Source organism: Solea senegalensis, linkage group LG11, assembly GCF_019176455.1.
Source record: "Solea senegalensis isolate Sse05_10M linkage group LG11, IFAPA_SoseM_1, whole genome shotgun sequence".
Taxonomy (NCBI): domain Eukaryota; kingdom Metazoa; phylum Chordata; class Actinopteri; order Pleuronectiformes; family Soleidae; genus Solea; species Solea senegalensis.
In genome coordinates, this window is record NC_058031.1 from 26672261 (window position 1) to 26690772 (window position 18512).

Here is an 18512-nt window from a genome sequence, read left to right on the forward strand (position 1 = left end):
AAAAACTAGCAACAACAAACAGGCATCACGTCACCAGCTCAACTTTTATTTTGTATTATTTTGAGTAACGAAGATGGTTAAGAAGAACGTATCGGAGTAAAAGTAGATTTTATTTAGGAAAATAACAGCGACATTATTCTTTTTCTTAGCTACCAACTGCTCACTCATGTCTGTTGTGATGCGTAGCGTGGGAGGGACAACACTACGTAGTACGTACATGTAAGGGGCGTGGCTGAGCAGCTGGACTAAGCTTCTCAGAGAGAATATTATTATAATATATCATACATCGGTATGGTGATATTGACTCAACTACATATCTCTTTCAAAAATATACCGCTATAACTCTGACTAGCGGTAAATCGCCCCGCCCTAGTGCCAGATGCTCTTCCTGGTGCAACATCAACATCACACATTCAAAAGATGAATAAATAAGTAAATAAGTAATAATAATTACAGGAGTATCACAGACTCTTTCTGTGCACAGCAAATCACAAGGCAGTCAACCAGGAGGAAAACTCTCCCCGGTGACTCATTTGTGTGTATCACACACACACACACACACACACACAGAAAGACTCACAATGCAGCATGGCTTAACAAACTTATTTTAATTGTCTCACTTCATTTATGTGCTGCTAATGTACAACGTTTCAAATTTAAACTCAGAAAAAGACATTTTTATATTGATTGTTAAAGATCATTTACTCATCAACTAACAGTTAAGGAAAATGCAACCACAATACTTTGTCAATGTTATTTGTTTAGTGCCAAATCATAACATACATGATCTCAGGTCTGTACATAGACAACATCAAGGAGAGCAGAGAAACACAACAGTTCACACAATCAGCAAACACTAGGCATCAGTGGAGAGAAAAAACTCCCTCTTAACAGAAGAAGAAATCTGAGATGTGCGGTCATCTGCCTCGACCGGTTGAGGTGAATCGTTACTGTTTGTAACTTATTTATTGTCATTATTATTATTATTATTATTAGTATTATTATTATTATTATTGCTGCCTCCTGCCAAGTTACTACAGACCAAAATGTGCAGCTTTTTCTAACTCTGGCATGTTTTGTAATTTGTGTTGTTGTTAAAAAAAAACATATAAATAAATAAAGCATTGAAGTTTATAAGAGAGTGAGGACTCTGGTACAAACAAGAAGGTGACGAAAGCTTAAACCACTGAGTGGAACCAGAAGGTCCAGACTTTCCTTAGCGGTGCAAATGACCTCAGGTGTGTCATCATCAAGTATCTCTGCTCATGTTTGCTTGTGTGTATGCGTTTGAAGTAATGCTGCTAAATTGACCATCAACATGTTTTTATTGTGTAAAATAAAAAAACTCCAGATCACATGTCTAAAACCAAGATGTTACGCACATGCCAGAGTCACACAATAAAGCCACTGTGTTCAAGGCCTTGGAATTGCATTGACATTTGCAATAGCAGGCCTTATTTCAGCTGCTTGCCCACTGCACTTGGCAGATGTTTACAGTTGTTTAAGAGCTCTGAGAAAAAGGACAAAACCTTGCTGCTAATGCAACCAGACTGCGAGAGAGCAATACAGAGACCATGTCACCCTCAAGGACCACATCCTTCCATGTGAGCTGTCTGGTGTGGCGACGTGACAGCTCAACCACAAGACTCTCAGAAAGCACACAAACCAATTCTCAGTCTTTTTAACTCTGCATATAAACACTGGAGTGTAATTCAGGAAACCAATAAGAGCTGCTGTCAAACAATGAGCATGTTGGCTGGCTGACACTGACTGAAGCACTGGATCAGTCATGGGGGGAACTTATTTCAGCATGGTCCAGGGAGCATCGAGTGCACCCTTCCTTCTTATCACCTTCACTCAACTGAGAAGGACACAAAAATAAATACAATTTAAAAAAAAAAACTGATGAAATGGAACAACTGAGCGCTGTTTCCATGGAACGTGGAGTGAAAAATGAAAAGTGACCAGTGAAACGAGAGCGAGTGACGTGGAAGCATGTTATTTGAAGAGCAAACCGAGTACAACGTGGAAAAACTCTTCTCACATGAATGATTCACAGAGCCACAGGGGACAAACACGCTAGTGTGAGGCTCATTATGATTAGCACTGTAGCATCTCTGCTTATCATGAGTTCTCTGATGGAAACTAAGTGAAAAGTGCACTGTACATATGAATTTCTTAGGCTTACTGTTGCGTTTGGTTCTGCAAGAGGTTTCTGGAAATTCAAGCCATAATCACGTCGAGCTGAGACTCTGTGAAGGCAGGGAATCCCCTGGTAACGTTCCAGACAGGAGCAACTTTCCAACCAAACACCACAATTTGTCAGTTACAACATACTGGAATGTGGATTTTTTATCTTAGGCAATTAAATGATGCTGTAAGCTGTCATTAAAACCACCATTACAACTACAACAGACTCCACGCGCGCCATCACAACAGTGCATTTTCTGGACTGTCTGGGTATTTCTCAAAGAGCGCGAAGAGGAAGAGAAAATGAAAAAGACACACAGAGAGAGTCGAGTCAAATTACCAGAGAAAGTCCCGTGAAACCAAGCCATCACCTGTTACACACACACACACACACACACTGCCTTTCTAATTAACATGTCTAAGCCAAGTGAGCTTCTCCTGATCCTCGCCTCCGAGGAAGGCAGCTCCCGACACCGACTTACCAAAGACTGATTTATGAACAGTCCTTCTTTATTGAGTAATAAAGACTAAAACGTCCATAAAACAGAACATAATACAGTGCATTCTCCAACAATAAAGTCTGTACAAGCAAAGGCAACACATCTACCAGCAGCCTCTGTGCAACAAGGAGTTGGAAAACAAACTCTGAGCTTGTGCCACATTACTAAGCGTGATAAGATATAACAGAGACGCATTAAGTAAGCAAATAAACGCGTTCCCACGCACATGAGCGTGCTAATCCGGCTGCAGGGATGAATTCAAACAATCCAGAGCACCACCACCTAGTCCAGTTTTGCTTCTCTGTATGTCTGGGATTTAGAGGCTATTTTGTAGCAACCAAAACAACTGGGTCATATTAAAACAGCCCCCGTTTTCCAAGTCTTCCTAACTCTATTAACAAACTCATGATGATCTGCTCGTTATTGGATTGAAACATAATTCCCTTGTATGGCTCGCTCTTTACAAATCTTCCATCCCCATCCAGATGGCTTTGGGTTACAATCATGTCACTGCTTGGCAATCCATGTTTATTTGGTGCTCTCACTCCAAGACAGTCTGAGGAAAAATGCTGTAGTTTCCAGGCCCTTCTGTGGTGTGAGGGCTAGAATTACTGTACATTAAGAAAAGGGAACTAAAGAATCCTCGCATAAAAAAATATAAGCCATTCAAACAAGCAGCACAGGCCGTTTTTAAGTGAAGTCAGAAGCAACAGAGGTTTCACACATGTTCACACATCACACACGAGATGTTTCCACTCGTTAAACAAAACACTAATATCTGGCTTTTGTCTGCAGCAGTGAGTGACTCTGTATCCCACATTCATATCTCAGAACCAGTTCAAGTTCAGTATGAACAGCTCAGAGCAGCGTTTCCCAAACTTTCTACCAGAGTTTAACCTTCAAATGATCAAACTAATGCTAACACATTTCCACAGGCTCTCGGTCGCATCTCGGCTACAAAAAAGTACCTACTTAACGTGGGCGGAGTCATCACTGTATGGCTGAGTGACACTGCGGTGACTTGTTTTATACGCGACACACACACGAGTGACTAGTGACTTTACACCAGACTCCTGTAGTTGTTGGAGATTAACCCACGTTGTTAGGATTGTTAAGTAGTTTTAAGTGATCTACAGTTCGCCGCTGTTCGGCTTGAATTGTGTGTGGGACGTCTCTTCCTGTGACGGGACTCAGCGGCCGGCAGTCTGACCAATCATCGCACAGTACCTGCTTTTAAGCACGCTTGGAACCTCGTCTGAACAGGTACTAAAAATAGTACCTGGTACCAGGCTGTGCCGTGGCGAGTCGAGCCTGTGGAAATGCGCCATTAAGCATTATCCTTCTTTTATTTTTATTTTTTTTTCTTAGGGCTTTTTCTAATATCTATGCCATCATATTTGTATAAAATACTATAACATCAGATGTTATAGTATTTTACAACAGTTATAACAATATAACAATATCGTTTACCAACTGTAGGGGCGCCCAAGAGCAAATCCTACTTTAAGAAGACAAACTATCTTGAACTAATTCATCAAATCATTTACAGCCACATCTGCAACATTCAATATCATTTTGATTTTGCAAGTGAGTTATTTAGCAAACATTTTGGCAAATTCATTAAAACTTCAATTTATGTTTTTTTTCTTTTTAAACATAAACACGTAAATCTGAAGGACGGGAAAATTCTGCAAATGTGTTTGGGTACCCAAAAAAATCTCTCACGTGATCCAGCTGTGGGTCTCGACCCAGTCTTTGAGACTCACTGGCCTAGAGGCACATGACTGTCTGAAGCAGGGCTGCCACCAACCATTCTTTTCATCATTGATTCATGTGGTTTGGTCCATAAAACAGGATGATCTGTGTTTCCCAAACCTCAAAATGAGGATGACTGTCTTTCTTATGTGGAGCAAATAATCCAGAATATCCAGAAATATTCACATTTAAAAATCAGACCTTGTACTTTAAGGCATATTTCACTGTTGGAAAGATGACTGTGTATTAAAACTGGCCCGTCTATATATATATATGATAATATTTGAAGCGCAGAGAAAGGCAGAAAATGATAGATGAACGACAACAACTCCCAGAATGCACTGCGCTTGCTGCCCCGAGCTGTCTCAAGCTTTGAAGCAGACAACACCGCGGCCCGGTGCTCGCCGCCACCCGTGCAGCTTCTAGTTTTCACCGAAATGCAGGTCTTTTCCCTCGCAGCCATATCATGAAAACTACATGAGATCATTGTCGTTCTCTGTTTACTCAACAGCCGGTTAGCATAACTGTTAGCAAAGATGGCGGACACCGTGTTTATATTCTGGGAATGAAGTCTTGAACCGACGTTTGCCCTTCGCTGAGTCGCGAATCACGATACATGATTTTACAACTCAGTGTAAAACTAACACAATTTTGAAATAAATATTTCTGCTATGCTAGCAATACAAAGCCGACACAAGGCGATGGTGTCTGTGCTCACAGTGGTCAGAAACATTGCAGATAGGATGAATATTTGGAAAAATAATGAATGTATTGAGATCCTAACCATTGTGGCGCATTAAAAAAATCACAAACATCACAAGGACTGTATGCTGGTAACAGAACAGGACTTTTAAGTCACTCATGTGAAATATTAATGTTTTTCTCCATTCATGATTATCAAGATAATTGAAATTCATTGTAAGTGCTTTTCACTGAGCACTAATCTGATCTTGTTATGAATTATTAATAATGTTGTCACATGTGTGTGTGTGGGTGGGTGGTTAGGCTCAGAATATCTTTGAAGGAATAGCATGTCACGTAATACACAACCAGCTGTACTGTCAACATGATACTCAGGTGAACGTGCTAATGTTGTCATCTGCCACTTCATCAGTCAAGTTACAGTGTGCACTTCTGTCTACAGCATTTTTAAAGCTTAATTACAACACGTGTGATGAGTTAGGAAAACCACAGAAAGGTAAACTCACATGCTGACAATGAGGAATGAGTCAAACTCAAAAAACAGCATTTACCTGCTCATTGTCATGTGTGTCATGAGTGTCATGTGTGTCATGTGTGTCATGTGTGTCATGCAGACAACAGCTTACACGGTGGAATCACTTCTCCCAGCTCCCATATCAAACCAAATGTGTTTGGAAATACTGTGTACAAGTAAAGTGTGTGTGTGTGTGTGTGTGTGTGTGTGTGTCGTCGCTCAAAAAAACTCACTGTGTTTGTTGTTTTCGGGGCCTGCCATGTTCCTGACAGTCTCCTGGGGATGTCCATGTTTGGGAGTGCGGCCCTTTGGCAGCCCTGATGAGGACAGCTTCCCAAGCCTGGAGCCTGGGCTCTCCATGCCTGCAATGGTACAAACACACAGGAGAGTAAGGGTCTGTCCACATTCACATGAGTCTCTGTGAATCATCATATCCGCATTTTATCCATACACAAATGGAAAGCTGTTTTTTTACAGGTCCCAGAGCGGGAAAATCTCAACACACAACGGACAACCAACACACAACTTTTGGTAAAATGATGTCATAGTCCCACTCTTGTGCATGCATTTGCTGTCGCTTGTCTTCATTGGTTTCCTCTTCTTGGGTTTAGCGATTGTTTGCTTTATGATAACTTTGATTTTCTCTTTCTTCATTCTGTTTCTGTTCTATCTATTGTAATCTATACCTAATTCAATAAAGCTTTATTTAAAAAAAGAAAGAAGTGGTTCTGTTCTGTGGTTTCGGTGTAGAAGTGCTACAGTGCCACGTACAGGTCTGGCATGTGTACTACAGCGGAGTGGATGAAGACGTTACCTGAAATCATGCAAAACCTGGCAAAGAAAAATATAGAGTTTCATTCAGTGTCAGTGTGGACAGAGCCTGGGAAGACAACTATCATGCATGTATTACTGCTGTCCCATCGCTTGTCCAAACACTGTTAGCAATGTCCACTTGTCCATCTTGTTTCTTCATTAGTGTCACTGGTGCTGTGGGACTGATGCATCATCTGCAGTACCAGTGAAGGTGTGACCTTCCATGTTTCATTTCAAAATCAATCCCCTCACTTACACACCAACACCATGCTCTCCCCATTTGACAAACGGGTGAGTCAAAGAGAGTTGGGGGACACAAAGCTCCCATCATGAGCAGCCCCGCTCATCACCCCGTGTGGAGGTTAATCCTCATTCGTAGACAGGTACAGATTACACAGGAGAAGGCCTTCGATACATATTGTATTGGCCTAGTTCTGGGCCGCTGTGTAAAAGGATAGTTTGAGGTGAGATTCTATCTCATAATCTATCAAAGATAGAATTAGAAAAAGGTGAGTGTGTTCTGCCTGTTCCCCTGCGTGTCTACTGCTGCTTCCATCATCAAATTCATTCATTCATTCATTCATTCATTGTCTACAGCTCGATCCTCCACACGAGGGTTGCGGGGGCTGGAGCCAGGACAGGTCACCAGGCCAACATACATGCACTGTTACACTCACACTTGTGCATGTTTTTGGACTGTGGGAGGAAACCGGAGAAAAGGCCCTCAGTCTGACCGGATCACCGACCTGGATCTTTTTACTCTAAGGCAACAATGCTAGCCACTACTCCACTGTTTGGCCCATCATTAAATTCCACTGCATTTAGTTGTTAATGTAAGTAACACAAACCAACCGATCAAAGCAGCAGTCGACCAACAACTCCAAATGGCTATTTTTGTGAATGGAGTCTGGTGCGAGGTCGTGAGTGGTTTACGAAGCGGCACAACTTCTTAGTGGAAAAGACGTAAACATAGTTTTGCTATAGCTTATTATGATAAGATTTGTGAAGTGTACTTGCATGATGTACTGTCAATGTCGTTTTACATGCGACACACACAAACTAGTGATGGACAACGCCGTTCTTTACAATGTGCTGAATCATTAGAATCATCTGATACAGTCACTGAACTCAAATACAGCAGAACGTGTTGTGATGTCGCTCACAGTCGCTAAATACACCAAACTTCCTCTGTCAAGTATTGAAATGTTAGACATTTCCTTGCTAAATGTTGGCGATGGATGCATTATTTTTGGGACAAATACTGGAGAAGTCTGGCTAAAGACTCCTGCGCCTCATTACAAAGTTTCATCATGGATTATTTTTGATCTACAATCAGATTAAAGCTGATGCATACAACAGTTTAAGTGTATCATATATTTATAACATATATATGTTTATCTCTCTGTGTGTCCTTATCTTGCAGGTTGCAGGATCCAGATCCAGTTTCGAGGCTACGATCATTATTGTCATACATATCATCACCATTATTATTATTATTATTATGCTATAGTTAAAGTTGATATCTCTGCTGCTGCTTATATAAATGACATCATAGTTGTATAAACATGTCATCACTGACTCAGAACTGTCCTGTATAAACTTGTAACGTGATACAATTGTTGTGTATCTGCTCCTGGTCTCTCCCCCCTTTCTCTCCCCCTCCTCTCCTCTGTCCCCCATTTTTCCTTTCACCCCAACCTGTCGAGGCAGATGCTGCACATGTGTGAGTCTGGTTCTGTCAGAGATTTTCTTAATTTGTTTGCTCATTGTGTGAACTGTTGTGTTTCTCTGCTCTCCATCATGTTGTCTGTGTACAGAGACCTGAGATCATGTAGGTTATGATTTTTTGAATTGAATTGAATATTTCAATATGAATATGAATTCAATGATGTAAATGTTTTAGTGTATGAGTTTTTTCAAAGTGTTGAACATATTTGTACAATAAATGAATGACATTTTTACACAGTTACATCACTTGCATACACAGTAGTGTCCATTCTTGAGCTCAGTACCCTCATTCCCTGTCAGCATGGGACAGAGTCTAATGGATGAAGGCTGACAATCGCTAATTATGCTAAGTGGGACTGATTACAATCCAACATGCTTTCTCTTAGCACATATTCATGTTACTCTCCTAATGAGCTGCAGCAGCACACAAAGGGTCACTCAGTGGGGGCCACTTCGGCATCTGTTTATGCACCGCGCTACTCACTGTATGTCATAGTTGCGACGCCTCATCCGTCACAGTGATAATGTGCATACAGTCTGTTATGATAACAAGTTATCAATCAAGCAGGCGCGCTGCACACTGCACGCTGCAGAGAGGTTGCACGCCAGACTCCTTCCTTTTCCTGTATTATGTGTCGAGAGTGTGAAGAGAAGCGGCTTGAGAGCAACAGATGTTGTGAGAAAGGTGAAGACACGCTGGGCTGGTGAGGCAAATTATCTCTGCTAAATAAACATTAGCTCACTTTAACTTCCTTTAAAGAAAACAACAGTTTAAGAATAGTCAGCGTGAATGTTTACAGCCATTTGTTATAAATGGTTTGTATTGATAACCACTCAAAGCTGCTTTACACTACACTCCCTCACATATATCTATACTGTATATACACACTCACACACTGCTGGCACAACCATCAGGAGCAACACATCGGCATGTATACTAGTGGAGCTGGGAATCGAACCTACAACCTTCCCTCACCTGACAGTAAATTCAATGTATAATACACTGCATTGCATTTAGGTTTCTATGTAGTTGAGCTTTCTGCCGGCTAATCTCAACAGTGATCCCTGATATCAGGACCATTTCTACAACGCTTTTAAGTCACTTGATCTTTTAATCAGCAGGAAAAAGGAAAATATTTTCAGGGTTTTCATTAAAATAAAATTTAGACTAGCGGAGCCGAGAATGGAACTCACAACCTTCCATTTGAAGGACAAGTCACTGCCACACTGAGCCACAGTCGTCTCGAGTGTCCTCCCTCTTGAAGAATGACACTTTTGTGGTATTTAAACAAGCACCTATATTAAATTATTATTATTATTATTATTATTATAGCACTGGCCTTTTCATCAGTTCAAAGGATAATTATGAGGAGATGGAAACAGCACAAACCAAATAAAGAACCGGTGTATATTCAGATGCTAATTAAAAAAATAGATAATATAATATTATTATACTATTAATAATAATAATAATAATAATAATAATATATTAGTGTTAATATTACAGCGGTCGACAGGGCTCAGTGGTAGACTAAGTCGTCATTGAACTGGAAGGTTGTGAGTTTGATTCCCGGCTCTGCTAATCACGTTGCTCCTAATGACTGTGCTGGCAGCGTGTGAATGGGTATGAAGGATGTGGTGCACATACTGTAGACGCGCTGTGTGAACCATTTAACATTCACGTTCTCAAAAAAACTCTGAATGAGTAAATCACACTGTTTTTGCCCCGAAACCTGGCGACACCCTCACATGTGTCCTCACATGTGTCCTCACATGTGTCCTCACATGTGTCCTCACATGTGTGCTGATGAATGATGACAGCCGGAAACAACACGGCGCAGTGTCGCGTGTGTTTCTGTGGTAAAGAATGCAAACATACACCGTCACTGTAAGGACATTTTGGCTTGTCCTCCTTTCAGACAGTTAAGACGTGGATTTGGGCAAAGAATTAGGTCAGGTTTACATTTGAGCACTCCTTGAGTAAAATTTAAGATTTGGGTTTCAGCGAGGGTCAGGATTAAGCTTAAGGTCACCATCTGGTTGAGGTTAGAATCCACGTAATAGTATAGAGAGTAACAGTAACAGGGAAATTATAGATAAAAACAACAACAACAACAACTATAGCAAAAAAAAAACCATGCTAAGAAAACAAATAGAATGTGTTACGCTGGGCTGTGGTGGTTTGGTTACTATCTTAGTACTTAAAGAATGTGTTCCTCTGCTGCACTTTACGTCACATTCTTCATAAAGCACAGACTATCACGTAAATAAACATCAGCAACAGCATTTTAGCTGAGTCATGTTGTGGGCTGTTCTTATTTATGGGAGAAGAATATTTGATACACAGTTGGAGAATTACGTCTTTGAAATAGCGTCTAAAAGGTGTAAAATGACGGACTGACATTGGTATGGCTAGACACTCGAGTTTGTGTTAGTCATATCGGACGTCTTTTTCCTACATTTAAGGAAGTTTAAATACATTTTATACTACGATTACGGAGTAAGTGAGGATCAGAATTAAGACTAAGGTTATCATTCTGGATTGGATCAGAGTACTGGTGTAATGGACAAGACCATCAATTAAAGCTTAGTTTACAGTTAACTGGAGGTTTAGGTGAATGTCAGGATTAAGATTAAACTCTTGGGTTGGGTAGAGAGAAGAAAGTACTAAAAAGTCGAGATAATACTGTAATGAAAAACACAACAGTGCTTGGCTTACAATAATAGGATTAAGCATTTAGTTGTGATTTAAAGGTGAATGGGCATTTACAGTACAAGTGTTTCCATCTACTGTTGTTATACATGGTAGTACATGAAGATACGCAGTAGATGAAGCAAAAGATTGATGATACACAGTAAAGATACACAAAATATTCTTGACAGTGCTTTTTAGTTGTACTTAAACTCCCGACCACTAGTGGGCAGTATGCGTTCAGCGATTTGACTCTCTCCTCCTTCCACTCTCACGAAACAACAAAAACTGTACATTGTTTACGCATACAACATTCTTCTTTTTACTATGACACTTTTTTCTTAATATAAACTATTTTGGAAGACAAAAAAGTGCATATATATATATTATATATAGTGTATATGTATATGCCTGGTATCACCAGATTCTAGTAAATAATGATGCGTTTCAACTGTAGTTGGAACTGGAGGAACCTTCAGTAACCACGACAAAGGATACCACGATGCTACTCTCACTGTTGTTAGTTTCAGAGAAAATCAACTGTATGTACACGATGTTGTTTCATGTTTAACCACAGACGCGTGTGTTGCGACGCTGTCTGTGTGCACAATAATACCAGTAGTGCGCTGTCATCCACTGCTAGCGCTAACAATGGCTAGCCCGAGATACATTTGTGTTGCGGCGCGTGGAGCGGGCTTCACTCGCACCTCTGACTTCTGCAGAGTTCTACAACATGTAATCTGTCGCTGGGTGAAAAGTGTTTCACAGTCACAACAACTTTTTCACCTCAACTTTTTTGTGTTTTTTTGCAGAAGTTTTTTTAATGATTTTTCTGTGTCCAGATTGTTTTACGAGCTGATCAAAAATGCACAAAAACAGGCTAATGGAAACACACACACTGTGTGTGTGTGTGTGTGTGTGTGTGTGTGTGTGTGTGTTACAAAGGTTACTGAGTTCACTACAAACACAGTTTGACTTTTCTTCCTCCTGCTCGGCCACACCTACCTGAATTGTCGGACACCGTCACCCAGCAGTAGGACCGGGTAGCCCCGGGTCACCCACGTGAGGAGGGAGGACGGGGGGGAGGACGAGAGGGGTCGGGAGACACGCACCTGAGTGGGCGTCAGTTAGTTTGTCAGTTGTTTGTTTATTTTTTTGTCTTCCTCCTCCTCCGACGTCGTGTTACATGGTCCTCGCTCACACCTGCGTGGTCAGACTGTGGTGGACAGCTGTGGACAGCTGTGGACAGCGGTCAGAGTCGTCCCGTCACCGTCTCCACCTCCGCAGACGACGACGAGGCACAAGGCGAAACCCGGGGGCGAGAAATCGCCAATTCCACGCGACTTTCACCTTATTATTCCCAGTTTCCAGCCGCCCCCCCTCCTCCTCCTCCGTCGCCTCCTCCGCCTCCTTCCCTCCTTTCCTGCATTAACATGAAAACCACGAGGCACTTTCTTCAACCTCCGTCTTCTCCCGACAAACACTCCAGAAAATGTCAAAAATATCCCGCAAACACAGCCGGGTCCGCGGCTCGAGGAGGAGAAGACATGAAAATACGGGATGGTTTATATAGGCAGTCAAGCAAAATGGCGACTTTATTACGAAGGAGGAGTAGAAAAAAATCCTTGCGCTGCTGGATCTAAAGGGAGGCACAGGAATATGTTTAGTGCAGTAATATCGACGGCAGCGACACACTTGGTTAGAGTCAAAGGAAAAACAGCGCAAAGGACGCGGCTCGCTCGGCTGTCGGACTCTCCTCGGCTCCTTACCTCGGCTTATTTCGGCTTTTTATACGGACAGTATCACAGTAGTGTGTGTTGGGTCATGCGCGTATCCACTCCACCTTTGACAGTTGCAACTAACAGTCTGGTTCCGAGGCAACTTACAAACTCTCGCGTTATTATTGTTATCATCGCGGATCTCCAGCAGATTAATATTACGGGGGGGGGGTGCTTCTTATCTTCTTCTTATTGACGCGACCTTTAGCACCAGCAGAACCTCACAGCTTCACATGGTCCAGTCTGTGGTTCTGTCCATCATTTTAAAGACAAATGCTGTCCAATGAGATGCTTCTATTAAAAAACAACAACAATACGATTAAGGAATAACTTCATCAGTAATAACTTGCTGAATGAATCAGATCAGATTTAAGTCAGATTAAGTCTGAGGCCACTGTTTGAGCCTCATTATACAACACGAGTGTGTCAAACTCTGTGGAAAGTTGCTCTTATATGCCAGTGTCTCCCACACCAAACTACCATAAACACTCAATAAGACAACATCGATTTTGTGTAATGTAGCAACTCATTTACAGCCATATCGGTAACACCACGATACAGAAGTGTCAAACTGGTGGCCCGTGGGCCACATGCGGACCACCACTTTATACCATGTTGAAAACATGGCCCGCCACCTCCTGTTCCTTTAAACACAGCACGTGGCTTTACACATCAATATTATTATTAACTTCATTTTAGATGTATTTCTCAGTTTTTTAAATATGTTATATATGTTATTATATATGTTAATATGTTATTGTGAAATGTACATCATTTCATATCAAAACTAACACTTTGCTTTTTGAAAATCTGTGAAAGACCATGAATATCTTTAATGCCATATATATATACATATATACGTATATATATATGTATATATATTATCCCCTACACACACATACACCTATATATGCACATATATACATACTGCACATATATACATCTTTATTAAATCGTTGGCAAAATTCTGCAAATTTGTTGGGGGACCTCAAAAACATCTTCCGGGAACCCATCTGTAGGTCTCAACCCAGTCTTTGAGAAGCGCTGTTATTATTCAAGCATGAATCTGGCATAACGTACTTTTACAGCTACTTCTGCCCATAGAAACAGCTTTTTTGTCAGTTATTGTATATGTGTATACATATTTCCTGTGTTTCCTGAATGAATTCTTATAAGATAAGAAACACAGTAACGGTCATCATTAATAATAAACGTGCTTAGTGAGTATAAAAAATATAATGGAATATACAGTATATACGCCAAGTCACCAAAATATAAACAGTAAGAGCTCGATATTTAGAGTGTAAACCAGGATTGCACCTGATGTAAAAGTACAGTGTTATATTACATATAGGATGTGTTGTGATGTTGTATGTGATCTATTGAGAGCAGTAATTATTATACAGTAAAAACCATAACCCTAAGCAATAAAGGGGTTGCATGTTAATGACTAAATGACTACTATACTGTATCCATCCATCCGTCCGTCTGTCTGTCTGTCACAGAGGTCCCTGTAGTGAAAACACTGCTGGATTTGTCAGTGGTGGCGTGGAACACTGGTTACAGACTGTGAACACAGTACATGGTTATTTCCCTGTTTAACTCAGCTAATGATACACATTTCACTCTGGGTGTGAAACCCCCTCTTTCTTCTTTCTTCTCACTAAATGAATGATTGGTGCTGTCGTTACCATCACCTCACTCTTGTCATTCAAACAACAGAGGGCCTCTCTCACTCTTTGATTGTTGCCACTCACTATGACATAATATTTGTCATTCGTGGAAAAATGATCTGAGAGCATGATGTCATGTAGAGACTGTTTCTATCTTCACCACTAGGGGGCAGGAGAGCTCCATTTTTGCACCACATTAGATGTGATGAATAGTAACAGCCCATAGTATCACAAGATCAGATATTGTGACTAAAAAATGTTGATTATAATATTGAATAGAGGCATTACGTATATTTAAATTTAAAGAGGGGAATGTATGAATATAGAATATAGAATGAATGAATATACAACAGAGTTAAAATATAAAATGATATCTAATATACAACAGAGTTAAAATATTAAATGATGTCTAATATACAACAGAGTTAAAATATAAAAGTATATCAAATATACAACAGAGTTAAAATATAAAAGTATATCAATATACAACAGAGTTAAAATATAAAAAATATACAACAGAGTTAAAATATAAAAGTATATCAAATATACAACAGAGTTAAAATATAAAAGTATATCAAATATACAACAGAGTTAAAATATAAAAATATATCAAATATACAACAGAGTTAAAATATAAAAGTATTTCAAAATGGCGTCTAATATACAACAGAGTTAAAATATAAAATGGCGTCTAATATACCTTAGAGTTAAAATATAAAATGACGTCTAATATACAACAAAGTTAAAATATACAACAGAGTTAAAATATAAAATGATACTACAATATACAACAGAGTTCAAATATAAAATGACGTCTAATATACAGCAGAGTTAAAATATAAAATGGCGTCTAAATACAACAGAGTTAATATATATAATGATGTCTAATATACAACAGAGTAAAATGGCGTCTAATATACAACAAAAATATACACGTCTAATATACAACAGAGTTAATATATATAATGATGTCTAATATACAACAGAGTTAAAATATAAAAATGGCGTCTATTATACAACAGCAGAGTTAAAATATAAAATGGCGTCTAATATACAACTAAGTTAATATATATAATGCGTCTAATACTAACAGAGTTAAAATATAAAAATCTAATATACAACAGCGTCTAATATACAAAGAGTTAATATATATAATGATGTCTAATATACAACAGAGGATTTAAATATAAAATAGCGTCTACAACAATATACAGCAGAGTTAACCAGAGTTAAAATATAAAATGACTAATATACAACTAATATAAATAGCGTCCCCTAGTCTTACAACAGAGTTAATATATATAATGATGTCTAATATACAACAGAGTTAAAATATAAAATGACGTCTAATATACAACAGAGTTAAAATATAAAATGACGTCTAACCATACAACAGAGATTATATATATAATGACGTCTAATATACAACAGTTTAAAAATATAAAATGACGTCTAATATACAACAGAGTTAAAATATAAAATGACGTCTAATATACAACAGAGTTAATATATATAATGATGTCTAATATACAACAGAGGATTAAAATATAAAAATGACGTCTAATATACAACAGAAGTTAAAATATAAAATAGCGTCTAATATACAACAAGTTAAAATATAAAAGTAGCGTCTAATATACAACAGAGTTAAAATATAAAATGGCGTCTAATCCCAATATACAAGCAGAGTTAAAATATAAAATGACGTCTAATATACAAACAAGTTAAAATATAAAATGATGTCTAATATACAACAGAGTTAAAATATAAAATGATGTCTAATATACAACAGATGTCTAATATTATACAAAGTTAAAATATAAAATGATGTCTAATATACAGCAGAGTTATTATATAAAATGATGTCTAATATACAACAGAGTATATACAACAGGGGGATTATATATATAATGATGTCTAATATATAGAGTTAAAATATAAATGATATCTAATATACAACAGAGTTAAAATATAAAATGATGTCTAATATACAACAGAGTTAAAATATAAAATGATATCTAATATACAACAGAGTTAAAATATAAAATGATGTCTAATATACAACAGAGTTAATATATATAATGATGTCTAATATACAACAAGTTAAAATATAAAAAGTCTAATATAAAACAAGTTAATATATAATATACAACTAATATACAACAGCAAGTTAAATTAAAATGGCGTAATATACAGCAGAGTTAAAAATACGTCTAATATACAACAAGTTAAAATATAAAAATCTAATATACAACAAGTTAATATATATAATAGCGTCTAATATACAACAGAGTTAAAATATAAAATGATACAACAGAGGTTTAAAAATATCTAATATACAACAGGAGTTAAAATATAAAATGATGTCTATACAACAGAGTTAAAATATAAAATGATGTCTAATATACACAGGGGTTAAAATATAAAATGATATCTAATATACAACAGAGTTAATATATATAATGACGTCTAATATACAACAGAGTTAAAATATAAAATGATGTCTAATATACAACAGAGTTAAAATATAAAATGATGTCTAATATACAACAGAGTTAAAATATAAAATGATGTCTAATATACAACAGAGTTAAAATATAAAAGTATATCTAATATACAACAGAGTTAAAATATAAAATGATATCTAATATACAACAGAGTTAAAATATAAAAGTATATCAAATATACAACAGAGTTAAAATATAAAAGTATATCAAATATACAACAGAGTTAAAATATAAAAATATATCAAATATACAACAGAGTTAAAATATAAAAGTATTTCAAAAGAAACAATAGGGCTAAAGCAAATATATAGGAGTATATTGATAAATACAGCAGCAGAATATTATTATTATAATAATATATAAGTACAATAGTAAAGTGGCCTGTGGAGTTAGCAGTAGTGCAAAAAGATGTAAACGTTCATATATGACAAGAAGTTAAAAGGTGGAAGAGTGCAGAAAAGACATGGTCCAAGAGCGGTGAGGAGTAATTGAAGAGGGTTGTTATATTTGAACATTGTAAAGTGAGAACAAATGCTAAATATGGATGTGTGTGTGTGTGTGTGTGTGTGTGTGTGTGTGTATGAGCTCAGAAATGACTTCAGAAAACCCTTAAAAGGCAAAATAATTGAGGATGATCATAAAATGTTCCCTTTTCAGTCACTCATTTTGAGAAATCTGTTTGACTCTTTCTTTTTTCTTTTAAGAACAAAACAATTACATACTGCTTTAAACAAATGGTAACACAATTAGCTGCACACACACAAGCATAAGGATCTTTATTGAATGAACCAAAAAGGAATAGAAAAACTAGGAAAAAACATGACAAACCTAAACACTAATAATCAATTAGCTAAGGTTGCACCAATGCCCAGTCAAGGTTTATCTATGCTAAACATCCAGTAGGGGGCAGTGCTGCTCTGTGAAGTGTGTGGAGCTAATCATAAAGCACATGGACTCCGTGGCCCCTGCAGCAACGACAGTGGTTTTTGACTTCCATAGCAACGTCATGTGTGTCGCTAAACCTTGACACTCATGAAGACAGGTGTTCTCCCCGTCCTACACTGACTGACAGCTGCTGATATGAGGTTTTTGAGAGGCTTTGAGGGCCCAGCCAGAAAGAGACGTACACTCAGCCCAACTATAGCCAGCTCGTAGCATTTAGTCTAGTTCGTCATCTCCGAAGCATGGTGTAAAAGTCGGCATCTTGATAACACCTCCAGGCAGCTTGTTGGGACCAGGCTTTCCATCATTGGAACAGTTTGGAATGGTAAAGTCCTGAGTCAGGCTTCAGCTGGTAGGCGGGGTGTGGGCTGTCTCTGATGACAACAGGAGGACATCCAGCAGCTCAGTGTGTCTCACCAGGACATCAAGTGTCATATGAGACTGTGGGCGTTTACTTCCACTTCTATGGGATATTTGACGGTTTCTGTGTTGCCTAATCAGCTGACTGTCGTGGGCGGAGTCGGTCTAGCTCCACCATGATCGCACCATACCGTTGTACTCAGGTACCCCAAGGAAATACATACCATCCTGTACCGGAGCGTCCCATTCCACTCGGGGAAAGACGGCTTAAATGAGCAGAGATAGAGTCATAGATACTTCAAACATATCACAAATAAAAGATTAGCTGTAACACAAGGTATTCATCTGGATTAGATGC

At 38.4% G+C, this 18512-nt stretch overlaps 1 protein-coding gene across 5 annotated transcripts in view; it reads right to left on the reverse strand.

Moving 5' to 3' along the window:
• The window catches only part of znf512b (zinc finger protein 512B), a 50611-nt gene extending 37862 nt beyond the window's left edge, over nt 1–12749 (reverse strand). For 3 of the 5 annotated variants that reach the window (XM_044038774.1, XM_044038772.1, XM_044038768.1), the window contains exons 1-2: nt 12007–12749; nt 5895–6023 (exon numbers count right to left, since the gene is read on the reverse strand). In XM_044038774.1, the coding sequence (XP_043894709.1) occupies nt 5895–6021 (127 nt within the window). In that variant the 5' untranslated portion in view covers nt 6022–6023; nt 12007–12749. Of the gene's footprint in view, nt 1–5894; nt 6024–11899; nt 11986–12006 lie in introns of those variants that run through there. The other 2 variants (XM_044038771.1, XM_044038770.1) reach the window with 2 other exon arrangements.
• Between the last annotated feature and the right edge of the window lie 5763 nt (nt 12750–18512).